Here is a 16591-nt window from a genome sequence, read left to right as displayed (position 1 = left end):
AGGGACTTGCATTTTACGCACAAGCAGCTCATCGTCCCATCACAGCAATCCGAAAGTCACCGAAAGCCAGCTTGTGCAGGGAGAAGCATCATGAGCAACCCAGCCGGAACCGGAGGAGCAGGAGCAGCTGGAGGGGGTCCAAGCCTGGAAGAAAGGTACAGGGCGTTGGAGATCCAGTTGGCGCTGCAAACGGCGAGGCTTGAGGAGAGGAGGGCTCAGGATGCAGAAAAGGGAAAGGAGAAAACCACCCCGCTCGCCAGAAAGGTGCCAGGATTGGTGCAGAAATTCGGGGGGGAATCCCAGGAACTATCATGCCTTTAGAACAGAGATGCAATACGCTCTAAACTTGCAGTTTGATGACTTCCCCGACGAGGAATCGCGAGTGGCTTTTGTGATTGGCCATCTCGAATCCGGGGCGAAGGATTGGGTTAGACCCCTGATGGCAGCGAATAATGAGATCCTAAAGGACATGAGGAAGTTTTTTCGTGCCATGGACCTGATGTTTTCCAGCGATATTGAGCAGGGGGTGGTGCGAAGGCAGTTAATGGCTTGCCAGCAAGGAAGCAGATCTGTCCGTGAGTACTGGACTGAGTTTACTATGCTGATTCATAAATTGGGGTGGGACCTATCGGCGGAGCCCATCCAAATGCTTTTCGAAGAGGGGCTTTCTTCAACCGTCAAAGATGAGCTTTCCCGGGGGCCCAGGGCGGAGTCTATGGATCAGTTAACCAAATCTGCGCTGTGCATAGGAGCGCGCCAGGAGGCGAGGGCTTTGGAAAAGCGGGAAGGGAAAGGAGACCGTTGGAGGGAGTTCCGCATTCCAGACATTCCAGAGCCACCTTTCCCGCCGGCAGAGCCGATGGAAGTTGGAACAGCGCGGGCGCGCGCAGTTTCAAATCCCAGTGACGGGCGGAAGAAGGAGGGAAGGAGCGCCAAGAGATGTTATCTCTGCCAACAGCCAGGGCACTTTGCCAGAGTCTGCCCACAAAGAAAGGAATGGCAAGGGATGGCAGGAGCTGTTGGGGGAAAGGAAGAGGAAGGCAAGGAGCAAGTAAAAGCCAACGCCTGGCTGCCACCGTCGGGGCACAGCAGCCAGGCCAAAGAGCAGTGAAAGTGCCCATGCCAGAACCCCCCAGACCCGCTTTAGTGATAGAGGTGTTACTAGAACTGCCAAACGGACACCCACTAAAGATCAAGGCGCTTTTGGATTCAGGCAGCTCCTGTAATTTCATGAGTAAGGAGTTTGCAGCTGAGCACCAGATACAGACCATCCCTTTAAGTAACCCCTTGCAGGTGACTACGATTGACGGCAGAGAGCTGTTGGGGGGAGAAGTTAGCCAACAGACTGTCCCGATGATAATGAGGGTGGCAAGGCACACCGAACAGATAGCGTTTAATGTGGCCATCCTGGGAGGAGCGCCCATCATTTTGGGGATGAGCTGGCTGGCGCTACACGATCCGCTAGTGGGCTGGCATCAGAGGGTGGTCTCCTTTGGGTCAGCGCATTGCCTAGAACACTGCAAGGAGGGGAAGGTTTCGGGAGGAGACAGAGTTACCCTAGCCGGGATGGAAGTAATGGACAAAGGGAAGGTGCCCCCGCAATACGCAGATCTGAGCAACGTATTCAGCGAAAGGGAAGCAGACAAACTGCCACCGCATAGACCCTTTGACTGTCAAATCAACCTACTCCCTGGGGCCCAACTCCCAGTAGGCAAGCTGTACGCCATGTCAGACAGGGAGATGCAGGAGCTGAGGGAGTTCATTGACAAAAACCTGAAGCGAGGTTTCATCAGAGAGTCCCGAGCGGTGGGGGGCAGCCCAGTGTTTTTTGTGGACAAAAAGAACACAGACAAACCGAGACTGGTGTGTGACTTTAGGGCCCTCAATGCAGTGTCGGAGCCCCTGGCTTTCCCTATGCCCCGAATTGATGACATTTTGACCAGAGTAAGGAAGGGAAAGATTTTTACAAAGCTGGACCTGCGGGGGGCGTACAATCTGATACGCATAAGGAAGGGAGATGAATGGAAGACCACCATGTTTACCCCTTTGGGAGCCTTTGAATACCTCGTTATGCCCTTCGGTCTACAAGGGGGCTCCGCGTGTTTTCAAGCTTTTATAAACCACGTTCTGGGACCTTTGCTCTACAAGAATTGTGTGGCCTTTTTAGACGACGTGTTGGTGTATTCGGAAGATGAGGAACAGCATGTGAGGGACGTTCGAGAAGTGTTGGGCAGGCTGCAAGCCAACCAGCTGTGGGTGAAACTGGAGAAGTGCCAGTTTCATACCAAGGAGGTGGAATTCCTGGGGTACCGCTTGTCAGACAAGGGATTGGCCATGGATCCAGGCAAGGTCCAAGCGGTACTGGAATGGAAGACACCGAAGACCAAGAAGGACGTGCAAAGATTCTTGGGGTTTGGGAACTTTTATCGGAAGTTCATCAAGAACTTTGCCCACTTGACGGCGCCCATCACCGACTGCCTCAGCAGCAAGAAGAAATTTGTTTGGACGGTAGAGGCGGATCGAGCCTTTGAAGAACTGAAAAGGGCTTTCGCCTCGGAAGAACAACTTCTGCATGTGGATTTACGAAAACCCATGAGAGTGGAAACCGATGCATCCGACCGGGCGGTAGGGGCGGTCCTTCTTCAACCGGGGAGGAGTGCGTCGGAGTGGAGACCGTGTGCCTTCTTCTCGCGGAAGCTGAATAAATCCGAGAGGAATTACACGGTGTATGACAGGGAACTACTTGCCATTCACGAAGCATTCCGGAGGTGGAGACATTTATTAATTGGGGCACAACACAAGGTGCAAGTGTGCACCGACCACAAGAATTTAGAGTATTGGAGAACAGCTCGAGTGCTCAACCAACGACAAGTGAGATGGGCACAGGAATTCTCCAAATTCAACTTTGAAATTTGTTATGTGCCAGGCCCAGAAAACGTCAGGGCGGACGCGCTCTCACGCAAACCAGAGTATTGGGAAGGGGAGGGGGTGATCGAAGAGAGACATGTCATCCCTGAGGACCGCTGGGTGTGTGGGGCGGCGCTGGTGGGGCAACGAGAACTGGTAGAGGAAACGGAAAATGATGAATATGCCCAGGATAAGCTCAGAGGTCTCAGGGGGGAGGGCGAGAGCCCCGGAGGTTTTGAGGAAAGAAATGGGGCATTGTATTACAAAGGGGCACTGTATATACCCGAAGGTGAATTGAGGGGGAGAGTACTCAAGCAGTTGCATGATAGCCCCACGGCGGGACATTTTGGACAACACAAGACCATGTGGTTGGTTACCAGGGAATTTTGGTGGCCCAAGGTGAGGGAAGATGTAAGGGAGTATGTAAGAGGGTGTGACCAATGTCAGCGAGCCAAAGGGGAAAGAAGGGCGCCGGCAGGGTTATTAGAACCATTACCCACACCAGAACGGCCTTGGGAAGCGATATCAATAGATTTTATGACGGATCTGCCAAAGTCCAAGGGGAAAACAGCCATCATGGTAGTAGTAGACCTGTTAACTAAGATGTGCCACTTTGTAGCATGCTCACATGCAGTCACAGCGGAAGAAACAGCGAAGTTGTTTGTAGAACACATCTTTAGGTTGCACGGGGCTCCCTTGAGGGTGATCTCAGATCGCGGCAAACAATTTACTTCCAGGTTCTGGAGGAAGCTCATGAGCTTGCTGCACGTGGAAGTCAATTTTTCAACTGCCCGGCACCCTGAAAACAAAGGGCAGGCGTAAAGAGCAAATGGCATTCTTCAACAATATCTGAGGTGTTATGTCAATGACAGAGAGAACGATTGGGTCGAAAAGTTGGCGTTGGCAGAATTTGCCTACAATAATGCGGAGAATGTGTCCACAGGGATGAGTCCCTTTTTGGCTAATTACGGGTGTCACCCCAGGGCATTTCCAGGGGAAGGAGGGGAGAGATGGAGCGTCCCAGCGGCTGAACATTTTGTAGAAGAGATGGAAGCGATCCATCATCAGCTCCAGCTCAACTTAGAAAGGGCTAAGGCACAATATAAGAAGCAGGCAGACAAGAACAGAAGGGAAGGTGAAACCATAAGGGTGGGGGATCAAGTGTGGTTGTCAACCCAAGGGTTGCCGTTCAAAGGGGGTTGTAAGAAATTGAGGCCCAGAAGATTGGGACCCTTTGAGGTCATTCAGCAGGTCAACCCGGTAGCTTTCAAACTCCGATTACCCAACCACATGAAATTGCACCCAGTGTTCCACAGGTCGTTACTGTCACCATACAGGGGGGGACGTGAAGGGGAGTACGTCAGGGGACCAGCCTTGGAAGAGAGGGAACGCCGCAACCATGTAGCGGAAATCCTCGATTCCAGGTGGAAGGGAAATCAGGTGGAGTATTTGGTGGCGTGGGAAGGGGAACCGGAGTCAGAAAACACCTGGGTGAATGCAGAGGAAGTCAATGACGAGGTTTTAACAGAAACGTTCCACCAAAGGTTCCCGAGGAAACCTCAGCCGATAGCAAGGTTTAGGAGGGAGTATTTCGGCACCACCGATGAGGAAGAGGAAATGGAAGGGTTCGCGGAGTCGGAGTTGGAAGAGGGAGTGGACTCCGATGACGAAGATTACCGAGAGAGTAGGAACAGCAACAAGTGGAGGGAAGTGTTCGCGACGTCGGAAGACGAAGGAGGTTCTTTCAGGGGTTTTACCTCCTCACCGCCAGTAGGGGAGGAGACGGGAGGGGGTGAAGGGGGCCCTGGAGGGGAGGTGGATGTCAGGGAACTGCCATCTAAAGCGCCGGGGGCGCAAAGGCTCACTGAGGTTGAGAGAGGAGTAGCAGCGGAAGAGGGAACCAGTAGAGGGCGAGCAAGAACTCCAAGGGAAAGTGAGTCGGAGGGATGGCTCAGAGACGCTTCCAGCGAAAACAGTGGGGAGGTCTCAGGACCTCCTATAGGGACACCCACACCTCGCCGGAAACTGTCACGCCGAGAGGCCAGACGACGTGTTTCCGTTAAAGAGCTTTTATGTTGGAAACGATTCCGAAAGCAGCCACTTTCGGATTCTACTAGTGATTGACGCAGCCATGCTGGAGGGGCTCCGTCACAGGCAGAGGTTTGAAAACCTGATCAAACTCTGAGGGACTTGCATTTTACGCACAAGCAGCTCATCGTCCCATCACAGATACTTCATTTCAATCAATTAAATCCCTATTACGGTAGTAGACCAGCATTCAGTAGGGTGGGGTACAGTCTTTTCCAATCTGTAAAACATTTTGAAAAGCTAAAAAGCATTAATACACAAAGTATATATAAAAGTCTAAAAGAAGCTAAAAGAAGGGTTTCGGAGCATTAAATGGATGTGGAAGAGCATAAAAGGTTAGTAGATATGGCTATCAATTGACTATGGCTATCAATTTACAGGGCACTCTGATATGAATGTTCATTAAATCTAGTGTAACAACAACAACAACAACAACAATTTATTTATACCGCACCATCTGGCTTGGTTTCCCCAGCCACTCAGGGTGGCTCCCAATAGAATATTAAAAACACGATAAATACATCAAACATTAAAAACTTCCCTGAAGAGGGCTACCTTCAGCTGTCTTCTAAAAGTCAGGTAGTTGTTTCTTTCCTTGACATCTGCTGGGAGGGCCTTCCACAGGGCGGGCGCCACCACCGAGAAGGCCCTCTGCCTGGTTCCCTCTTTGTGGCACAGGTCATCATCCGATAAATTTAGAGCTTCATTTATTTCTGCGTTTATATTTAAAGAAAATATAATATGCATTTTAAAAGTATTGCACCTTGATTGTAATATTAATGCACTTAAAATTACTACGCACAACAGTGAATAAGTGATTGCAATGCACACACAGTTAAGCAGCATAAATATTTGTTAACGATGTCTAATACTGTATTACTATCTTTCTTATTGTGATTTTTATTACCTTTATTGGCTAATAATACCAGTGGCTTACAAGACTGAGCTCTATTCTGCCTTGGTCAGACGCCACCTGGAATACTGTGTCCACTTCTGGGCACCACAATTTAAGAAGGATGTTGACCAATGGGAAGAAACCAGAGAGATGCCAGCGGAGACAGCCCCCTGAGCTTAGACTATGAAGCCTCTGAGGGCGTGCAGAGTGCAAGTCCGCCCAGGGGCACCTCTCTCTCCCGGGCTCACCTGGGGGCCCTGTTCCTGCCAGCCTCTCTGGCCTCTGAGGGCGTGCAGAGTGCAAATCCCCCCAGGGACCCCTCTCTCTCCCGGGCCCACCTGTGGGCCCCGTCCCTGCCAGCCTCCCCGGCCTCTGAGGGCGTGCAGAGTGCAGCTGGATGGGCTGCAGGCGGCTGGTGTCCAGGCAGAGGCAGGAGGGCCATGGGGCTGGGCCTTTCTCTGCCCTCGGAGGGGAAGGGGCCACCCTCAAAAGGCCCTGCGACTCCCGCCATCCTCCGCCGTGGGCGCCGTCCAGGCTGCTGAGAAGTGGCAGTTGCAGTCGAGTTCCCAGCATGCACTGCCAGCTCCCTCAGGCCAACGGTCGATTCCCAGCATGCCGTGCTATGGGATTTCGGATTAATTTGAAATTTAACCATTTTTTCCAGTGTACAGTGGTACCTCGGATTACATACGCTTCAGGTTACAGACTCCGCTAATCCAGAAATGGTATTAAGAACTTTACCTCAGGATGAGAACAGAAATCGTGTGGTGGCAGCAGCGGGAGGCCCCATTAGCTAAAGTGGTACCTCAGGATAAGAACAGTTTCAGGTTAAGAACGGACCTCCAGAACGAATTAAGTTCTTATCCTGAGGTACCACTGTATAACCAAATAAATAAATCCCAAGGTGTCTTTTGTTAGGTTTCACATATTAGCTTTATTGATAAATTGTCCTTTATTAGGTTTCATTTCCCTCACGTCCTTCTTCCCAGCATGCTTTGCTGCCCCTTCTTCTCACAAACAAGGATCCAGCTTCCTCTAATTGAGATTTACCCATTTTCCAACTTATAACTGAATAAATAAATCCCAAGGTGTCTTTTGTTAGGTTTCACATATTAGCTTTATGGATAAATTAACCTCTATTAGGTTTCATTTCCCTCACATCCTTCTTCCCAGCATGCCCTGCGGTGGGGTTCCGTATTAATTTGAAATTTAACCACTTCTCCCAGTGTATAACCAACTAAATAAATCCCAAGGTGTCTTTGGTTCGGTTTCACTTATTAGCTTTATGGATAATTTCACCTCTGTTGGGTTTCATTTCATTTCCCTCACGTCCTTCTTCCCAGCATGCTTTGCTGCCCCTTCTTCTCACAAACAAGGACTCCTGTGTCCTATAATTTGAAATTTAACCATTTTTTCCAGTGTACAGTGGTACCTCGGGTTACCTACGCTTCAGGTTACAGACTCTGCTAGCCCAGAAATGGTATTAAGAACTTTACCTCAGGATGAGAACAGAAATTGTGTGGTGGCAGCAGGAGGCCCCATTAGAGAGTGGGATTCTGGTGGAGAGGGAAGATGGAAGGGGGCTGGGAAAGGGAGTTTTAGGGGGCAGGTGAGAGTCGGTTGAGAGCGGTGGGTTCTATGGCAGATGAAGGTGATGGACTATATGGGACTGGCAGAAATGACTGGCAGAATCCGAGGCCAGGGAGAAGAGTCGGCGGAAGAAGATTGGGAGAAATTTAAAGACTATTTACAGAAATATTGCAAAATCAATGAATGTTAGAATGATGTCGGATAGAAATTAAGTGGTTTCCAGCTGTAATATTTAAGAGAATATGGAAAAAAGGTTTAGAAGTAGGTTAAAGCTTATTGATAAGGATTTGCTGAACTAACAATTTGAATTGGAATACAAAAAAAGGGAGGTATGAGGAGGTCTGGGAAGTAAGTTAAAGGAAAATAAGTTATGGAAAATTTGTGTGTTTTTAATTATTTTTATATTTTTGCTATTTTTCTTTTCTTTTTTTCTTTTTGATTTTTACTGTATAAATACTGAAAATTCTAATAAATATCTTTTTTAAAAAGAGAGAGCGGTGGGTTCTAGAAGGGGGCACGAGGGGGAGGCTGGAGCTGAGCTGTGAAGGGAAGCCTTGCTTTTGCACATGCCTGCATAAGGGGAAGCTCTGCTTCTGCACATGACTGTGGCCTGATGGGAAGTCTTGCTTCTAAGCTTTGCTTCTGCACATGATTCTGGCAAACCGTTCTAAGCTGAAACATTCCTTGAATGTTCAGTTCACATTGAGTTTGTACCCTGACCTGTTCTTAATGCATAGTTTGTTTGTTTTTTTTAAAAAAGATATCTTTCCAATCTTCTTCCGCCGTTTCTCTTCCCTGGTCTCGGATTCTGTCAGTCATTTCTGCCAATCCCATATAGTCCATCATCTTCATCTGCCATTCTTCCAGAGTGGGTAGATCCTGTGTCTTCCAGTACTTTGCAATGAGTATTCTTGCTGCTGTTGTAGCATACATAAAGAAAGTTCTATCCTTCCTGTTTATGCCCTCCTGTTTCGGCATCCAATTTAGTCAAAATTTCTCTGGTTTTTCTCCAATTAGTTCAATAAGCCTACTCACGGGTAGTTACTTTTTGAGTCCGAATGTCCCAGGAAAAAGTCAGCGCTCTCCGATAACGGCTGTGCAGCTTCGCTCCGCGGAAGAAGCAGTCGACTCTCAGCACCCTTCCTGCTCCGGAGCCCTTAACTGGGTTCCTTTGCAACTTGGGGGGCGCAAATGGTGCCCGCCGAGTCCCCACGCCCGCAGGCTTCCTCCGCCTGCGATTTTTGAAGGGTCCCCGCTTTGCCGCAGCGGCAAGACCCGATCCCACGGAGCTGGTCCCTCCGACCTCAGAGGGAATCCGCCATTAATCGTTGGCGCTGACCCGGAAGTCCCCTTAATGCATAGTTTGAAGGAAGGTGAAGACAGGTGACCTCACCTAGGCCCGAAGTCCGTCCCCCCCAACCAGGCCTCAAACTGTCCAAAATTCCTTTTGTCTTCTAAAAATCCAAAACAGCTTTTCTCTGCTTTTCTCACAAGATGCTGTGGCAAGGGCAAACCGTTACTTTTTATCAGTACAAGAATGCTTCAAAAAGCTAATGAATAGACTCTGTCAGAGCAGGCCTGAGACTGACTTTTATCTTACTCTAGTTGCAACATCTTTGGACATGCTGAACTACTCTCATCCCCCCTTTCCTGGGAAGGGTGCCAAGAGGCCACAATAGTCCCAAGACAGCTTTCTGTTCATGCTCAGAGGACTCCTGAGGGAGGAGAAAGGAGGAGGGAACTGGAAAGGGGTATATATGCTTGTGCACATGACTGTGAATTTCGTGCATGCTTTTTGTGACTTATCACACTTGCTCCTTCTACCAGTTCATGGATGGTAGAAATAAAAGCCTCTTCTCCGAAACTATTCCTTGAGTGTCTGTTGACTCCCACTTCCCTTTCCCAGGCGCAATATTTTTGCCACCCGAGGGCAAAGCCTCATAAGGCTACAAGTTGACCACATCTACGGATGAATGCTATATCAATCACTAGTAAAAGTTTAATTAGGAGGTTTTCATGCCTGTCTAGTTCTGTGCTCCCTTTCCCAGCCTTTAATCTATCGGTGATTAATGCCTATATGCAACCTTTGCTTTGTACTTGTGTTAACCAATCAGCAATAAGCACATACGTGGCAATGCTGTAATATTCAATAAAAGAGACTCCTCGAGACTTGCTCGAGAGATGCCTCCCATATGACGCTCACCACTCGTCTGTCGTTATTTCAACCCAAGGGAGCCGGACTGAGAAGCAGCAGCACAGCCGCCGTCGCTGTCAGGATGTGGCCCTGAAAGAGTACTGAAAGAGGGTCTCTCCCAACTTGGCAGCAGGAGGATTCCCTTAATTCAGGTCATGGAGCCAGGGCTTGGCTTCTACAGAAATGGTACCTCAGGTTAAGAACTTTACCTCAGGATGAGAACAGAAATCGCGTGACGGCAGCAGCGGGAGGCCCCATTAGCTAAAGTGGTACCTCAGGATAAGAACAGTTCCAGGTTAAGAACGGACCTCCAGAACAAATTAAGTTCTTAACCCGAGGTACCACTGTATAACCAAATAAATAAATCCCAAGGTGTCTTTTGTTAGGTTTCACTTATTAGCTTTATTGATAAATTGTCCTTTATTGGGTTTCATTTCCCTCAGGTCCTTTAATATTTTAATATTCTGTTGGGAGCTGACCAGAGTGGCCGGGAAAACCAGCATCATTATTATTATTATTATTATTATTATTATTATTATTATTATTATTATTATCTCATCGCCTTGATTGCAATGAAACCTAAAGCAGACCCATTGAAATGCAATTATTAACTTGGTTTTGGGTTTACACCAACCATTCTTTTCCCAATAACCCTGAGATGTTTTTAACTGCTTTTAAACTGGGATCTTTCATGAGGAAGGGTGGCATATAAATCAAATAAAGGAGAAGAAATTTGGAGTATTGAGTAAATTTAGTTGTAAAAATATTTATTTAGTACATTACCGTATTGGCCCGAATATAAGCCGCACCTTTACAATTCAAGGGGGAGGAAAGAAGACAATACCCGAATATAAGACGCTCCCTTAAAATTCCGCAGGCACTCACACCTGTTCCATTTTACCGTAAGTCTGTTCCGGCAGCGATATTGTAAAAGCCAGCTTTTGTAAGGTCGTGAATTTAAGCTGCACTTTAACCTTTCACGGTCGGAATTTGGGGGGAAAGTGAGGCTTATAATCAGGCCAATACGGCAATGTACTACGGCAAAGACTATGGCTATCAGTTACAGATAGGTAGCCGTGTTGGTCTGCCATAGTGAAAACAATTCCCCCCCCCCTTCCAGTAGCACCTTAAAGACCAACTAAGTTAGTTCTTGGTATGAGCTTTCGTGTGCATGGTATCTGAAGAAGTGTGCATGCACACGAAAGCTCATACCAAGAACTAACTTAGTTGGTCTTTAAGGTGCTACTGGAAGGGAAAAAATTTTTTGTTTTCACTATGGCTATCAGTTTACAGAGCACTCTGATATGAATGTTCATTAAATCTAGTTTAATGATGATGATGAAAAGGCGTTGCAATGGAGGAGTGCAGGGAAAAGAAAACTCCCGTCACGCATTCTTTCTTGCTACAGAATTAAAAGATTTCTCTGCTTTTCTCCTTCTTTTTCTCTTGGTTGGTGTGTTCAGCGGTCACCCTCAGGGGAAACAGGTCCCCCCCCCTTGGAGGAAATGGACTGATCGGAACCTGGCTGTGACATCGGCTCAGAATCCCAACCTCACTTTGCAGTTGAGGCCAATCCCTGCCCTGCGCAGCAGCCTTTGGGTGCCTCATCTGCAACTGCAAAGTGAGAAGATTGGCGTCTGGGAAAATGGTGAGGGGACCAGCAGGAAACTGCTAAGGGAGTTTAGAGTCCTTTTATTCTGTTGCAGTTGGAGAGAAAGGAGGGTGGGGGGTTGGGGGCTGCCCCAGGTGTCATCACGGAGGGGGGTGGCAAAAGGACAAAAAGCCGGGTTTAAAATAAAAATAAAAATTGGGCTCACCAAACCTTTTAGTTGAGTCAAAAAACGCGGCTGGCACTGGGCGCCACACTGTGGGGCTGGCACTTACCGGGGGGGGGGGCTGCAGACTGCCTGATCCACGCATCTCTCCTGGAAGTGACATGGTGGCTTGGGCCCCTGCAGGCTGGGCGCTGCCTGAAACGGCAGCGTGGGGCTTGTGTCTGCCCTCTTCCTCTCCCTCGGCCACCCTACAGCTGAGGGGGAGAGGGCAGAGAGGCTCCAGGCAGCCCCCCTCCGCCCGCAGGACCCCCGCGTTGAACTGGACACCCGAGCGGCTGGCTATGCCGCTGTTCTGTTGTTTCAATTGTGGGTGCCTTGAGAGTTAATGTGCTGTGCTTGCTGCCCCACTCATCCTGATGGACCAGCCCCCCGAGGCGCCACGGCTGTAGGGCTTCCCTGGCTAGCGACTCAATGTGGGCAGGAGAGTTTGCCTTCTGGGTTCCAGTCTCATTTTGAGCTGCTCTCTTTCTCCCCTCTCCCCACCACAACCTCTGGGGTCCGGTCTCTGCCAGCAGTCAGCCAGCGAGGAGGACATTTTCCATGAAAAGGACGATGAAGGAAAAAGCGAGGAGGAGACGGCAAGACGGCTGGATCTCCTCAGCCCTGACTGGGTAGGTGCCCATGGTAATTGGCAGAAGTGGAGGGGGGCATATCAACCACAGGATGAAACTGTTGTTTCAGTTATGGGTGCCTTGAGTTTTAATGTTTGGTTTGGTTTTTTAATTGCTCGTTTTTTGCATCTTTTCCTTGCAGGTTCCAAGTATGTCACCACTTTCTAGTGTTTCCTCCCTGTCCTCCGTGTCCTCCCTGTCCTCCCTGGATTCCCTTTGGGACTCCCTCAATGAGGTACGTAGCAGACAGAGCAGGAGGGAAGCCCCGGTGGTGTAGCGTGGGGGGTACAGGGGGGGCCAGCTGCACCGGGCGCAACATCTGGGGGTTAGGGTTAGGGGGCGCAAATCCACGGGTTAGGGGGCGCAAATTACTTGCCTTGCCCCGGGTGCTGACAACCCACGCTACGCCACTGGGAAGCCCTGCTGAGCTGGGCAACCCTGAGGCTGGGGAGGAGGAGGAGGAGGAGGAGGAAGCCGGCCGGCCGGTCAGGCCACCTTCTGGACTGGTCGTGAGCAAGGGGGCAGACAGGCAGGGGGTTGCTAAGGGTATGCTTGCTGCCCCACTTGTCCTGGTGGACCAGCCCCCCATGGCGCCAGGGTAGTAGGGCTTCCCTGGCTAGCGACTCAATGTGGGTTCCTGTCTCATTTTGGGCTGCTCTCTTTCTCCCACCACCACTGCCACCACCTCTGGGGTCCTGTCTCTGCCAGCAGTCAGCCTCTGAAGTGGCTATCAAGGAGGAAGAGCCACAAGAACAACCAGGGAGCCTCCCAGAGGAGGACGGGGAGGACAAAGAAGACGGGGAGGCCCTTGATTTGCCGTGCCCCCCACCTGGAGAACACCTGGAGGCAAGCATAATCAAGGTCAGATAAAACATACATACATTCATGACATGAAAAGCTTCCCTGAACAGGGCTGCCTTCAGATGTCTTCTAAAAGTCAGATAGTTGTTCATTTCTTTGACATCTGGCGGGAGGGCATTCCACTGGGCGGGTGCCACTACCGAGAAGGCCCTCTGCCTGGTACCCTGTAACTTTGCTTGTCACAGTGGGGAACCGCCAGAAGGCCCTCAGCGCTGGATCTCAGTGTCCGGGCAGAACAATGGGGGTGGAGATAATTCTCCTGGGTTGCTTTTGGTTTGGTATTTGTTTTGTAAGATAACTCTTTTGAATGGATTGGATTGGATTGATCTTTATTACGGCCATTGGCCCGTTACACGACAGTTTCCCATACCAACATATTATACTTAAACCTCCAAATTTAAAATCGCCAAAACTTACAAAAGACAAACAGGAACCGAAGCAAAACAAAAACAAATATCACCATCATACATTACAATAAATTTGTAACCTATACATCGCCCTCTGCTCATAAATTAATCAAGGATATCAATGGTGATATTGCCTAAAACATGGATCATGGTTTAAAACAATGGTGATATCACCTAAAACATAGCTCATGGTTTAAAGGGGTTATCCGAATCACACAGGAGACCGTTTCTCTTCTTTAGGGATAGGACGCTGATCAGGAATCTGGCAACCATGAGTGATTTTAGGGGGTCATCATCAATTAGTAGATATCTCAGTTTGGCTTCAATCGTATCATCGGTAATTCCCTTAAGATATTGAACTCTTTTGAATGAGTTTCCAGGTGGCTCCTGCCAAATGAAGTTATTAATTGCAAAGTGGGTTTGGCGATAATAAAACCATGTTGGCAGTTCGCAAAGCGGGTTCTCTCTGGGGTTTTCTTGCCTCCTATACCTCCCCACACCCCCTTGTTCTTGGTTTTGTGTCTCGTTCAGATCTCTCCAAGGCTGACCACATGAGAACTTGGGAGAGGAGTGTTCCCTCCTGACTACAACCCTTTCATACAACGCCTCGCCCCCAAAAAGAAAAGGAGGGATTATGACAGCCTGCCACCACACAGGCCCTTCTTCGTGTGGCTCCTTCACAAACGGTCTGGAGGGCAGCAACACAAGAAGGGGCCTTTTCCGTGGTGGCTCCCACTTGCGGAATGCTCTCTCCAGGGAGGCTCATCTGGCGCCGTCATTATGTATCTTTAGGTACCAAGCAAAGACGTTTCTCTAGAACAGAGCTTTCCAAACTGTGTGTCGCAGAACCTTAGTGCTCCTCCCAGGGCTGGAAAAGGGCTAGTTGAACTGAATCCCTGTGTTGCGAAATGAGGCCAGTCTCCAAAGTGTGTCACCAACATGGAAAGTTCTGCTCTAGAACCAGCCTTTGGCTAATGGAACAATGCATGGCCTTTTCAACATGCTTGTGGGTTGGGAGGTTGGCTTATGAGTTCGCTTTTGTTTTTAAAACATATGCTGTGTTTTTATTTTGTATTTTTATCCTATAAGCCACCCAGAGAGGTTCCGGGTTTAATTAATCAACCAATTGATTGATTGATTGATTAATGATTGTGGCATTTTCCCAGAATCTGGAGGTGAATTGTTTACTTTTCTCACAGGACTGCGAGGAAGAGAGGCCCCCGAAGACCCCCACTTGCCTGGCTTCCATCGTCTTTGGGATTCGCAGGGTCTTCAGAAGAGCGCCGCCGCCAGCACCACCAGTGCCACCAGGGCAACCCAGTACAAGAACCAGCAGTTGGGCGCAGACAAAAAGGAGGCCACTCTGCACGCGGCTCAGGCGCTGGATGCGGCAGCATCGCAGCTGTGTGCACCCCAAACCAAGGTGGAGGAGGAGTTGGGAGGCTTTTGTCACCCCCCCAGGGATGTCACTCGGGGCGATACCCCCCCCCGCACCCCACCTTCCTCCGCCAGTGGTGGCAGAGGAAGTAGCACCTGGAGGCGCCCGAGTCCCTAAGGGACATTTCCTTTTGGTTGTCCTTCCACAGGTCTTAATCCTTGTGGTCCAAACTGGAGAGGAGGAATAAAAGATCAGAGCGCGGAGGCAAGCGGGGCGAGAAACCCAAACTCTCGTGGCCCTACGCCGGCGTCCCACACGGCCAGCCCCAGTCCTAGAGCCCGACACCTTTTGAGATTGTGGAGTGGAACAGAGAAGACAGCAGGCAAAGGGTGGACGGCGAAGGAGAAGTGCAAGAGAACGAGAGCGTCTGCGGTGGCCGAGGAGAAGGAGAAGGCAGGACTGAGAGGGGAACGATCCTGGAAGGTGGCTTGAAAAGAAGGGGCAATATGGCGTAGGAAAACTGCTAGCTCATGCTGCCCACACCCAAAGGAGGAGGAGGAAGGAAAGGAGGAAAGCAAGCGAGCAAGAAGGGACAGCTAAAGAAAGAACTGAGAAAAGAGACAGTGAGACCTTCTGGGGGGTCAATGAAATTACAATAAGAATGAAACTGAGAGTTTTTAGGTTGTGCTCTGCGGCAACCTGGAAGTAACAAAACGCATTACTTCCGGGTTTTGCCATTCGCGCATGCGCAAACGCTCAAAATGATGTCACGCGCATGCGTGGAAGCAGCGAATCGCGACCAGCACACGTGCAGACGTGGGTTGCGTTCGCTTCAGGATGCAAAGGGGGCTCTGGAACGGATCCCGTTCGCATCCAGAGGTACCACTGTATACTAATGGGAGACTTAAATGGAGTTACATCGTTAGAGATGGGAGTTATTTGCCCAATCAAGTGGGGCATGGACTTTATGAAACAGATCAAACAAACAAACAAACAAACAAATAAATATTGATTAAAAAAAATAAAGCTCCTAGAATGCTAGCCTGGCTTGTGTGTAGACAATTTGTTTATGAGTAGAGATGTTTCTGCTCAAAGACGGGGAGCAAGTTGGTTCCATGTGCAACAGAAGCTCTCCTTCCCCAAAACATGTCGAAGGGGAAGGGGCGTCTAAGGCTCAGGACAACCTTTCTCCCCTCCACCAACCCCAGAGAGCTTCCCTCTGTTGGAGAAGCCTTTCAAAGATGGGGTGGAAATTCACTTGAAGTGGACACATGATTTACCCACCCGGGAAGAATGGCAGATGAAGTTGACGGACTATATGGAACTGGCGGAAATGACTGGCAGAATCCGAGACCAGGGAGAAGAGTCGGTGGAAGAAGACTGGAAAAAATTCAAAGATTATTTACAGAAATACTGTAAAATTAATGAATGTTAGAAAAAATGTTGAAATGAAGTTATATGGCTTTAGCAGAAAAGGTTATAAGGAATTAAGTACAAATAGATTTTTAATGTATTAAAGGGAAAAAATAAGGTTAGAATAAGTTAAGATAAATTACAGGACAGAAAACTGAGGAAGATAGAAAGGAATTGCTGAAACAGTTAATTGAAGTGGAATACAAAAAGGGAGGTGTGAGGAGGTCGTGGGAACAAGTGAATGAAAGATAAGATACTGAAATTGTGGATGTGTTTTAAATTGTGTTTCTTGTGTTTTGTTAATTCTATGTTTTAGTGTCAGTGTTACGTAGTGTTTTTATTTTTGTATTGTATTGTATTGTTGAATTATTTTTCTTTCTTTTATAGTTTTTAAACTGTTAATAAATGTTAT

The 16591-nt window shown here is 48.8% G+C and overlaps 1 protein-coding gene and 1 long non-coding RNA gene across 6 annotated transcripts in view; one reads left to right on the top strand and one right to left on the bottom strand.

Moving 5' to 3' along the window:
* LOC309361010 overlaps window positions 1-16591 on the bottom strand; it is a 51463-nt gene that overhangs the window by 13539 nt on the left and 21333 nt on the right. For both annotated transcript variants that reach the window (XR_014164285.1, XR_014164286.1), the window contains exon 6: window positions 5551-5708. This is a non-coding gene — a long non-coding RNA (uncharacterized lncRNA). The remainder of the gene's footprint in view (window positions 1-5550; window positions 5709-16591) is intronic.
* LOC309360904 (uncharacterized protein) lies at window positions 11214-15806 on the top strand. 4 transcript variants are annotated; one of them, XM_081895880.1, is made up of 6 exons: window positions 11214-11322; window positions 12025-12120; window positions 12263-12355; window positions 12832-12981; window positions 14588-14708; window positions 14975-15806. In XM_081895880.1, exons 1-6 carry the CDS (start codon window positions 11320-11322, stop codon window positions 15256-15258), a joined length of 747 nt encoding a protein of 248 aa, XP_081752006.1. In that variant the 5' UTR covers window positions 11214-11319; the 3' UTR covers window positions 15259-15806. The 4 variants fall into 4 exon arrangements, with proteins under 4 accessions (XP_081752006.1, XP_081752005.1, XP_081752008.1 ...); XM_081895879.1 differs by having other exon boundaries at window positions 11232-11322; window positions 12022-12120; XM_081895882.1 differs by having other exon boundaries at window positions 11232-11322; window positions 12022-12120; window positions 14588-14811; window positions 14975-15096.

Source organism: Podarcis melisellensis, assembly GCF_964234715.1.
Source record: "Podarcis melisellensis genome assembly, chromosome: 18".
NCBI lineage: Eukaryota > Metazoa > Chordata > Lepidosauria > Squamata > Lacertidae > Podarcis > Podarcis melisellensis.
The sequence above is the reverse complement of the archived record's forward strand: the minus strand, read 5'-3'. Positions and strand labels throughout refer to the sequence as shown.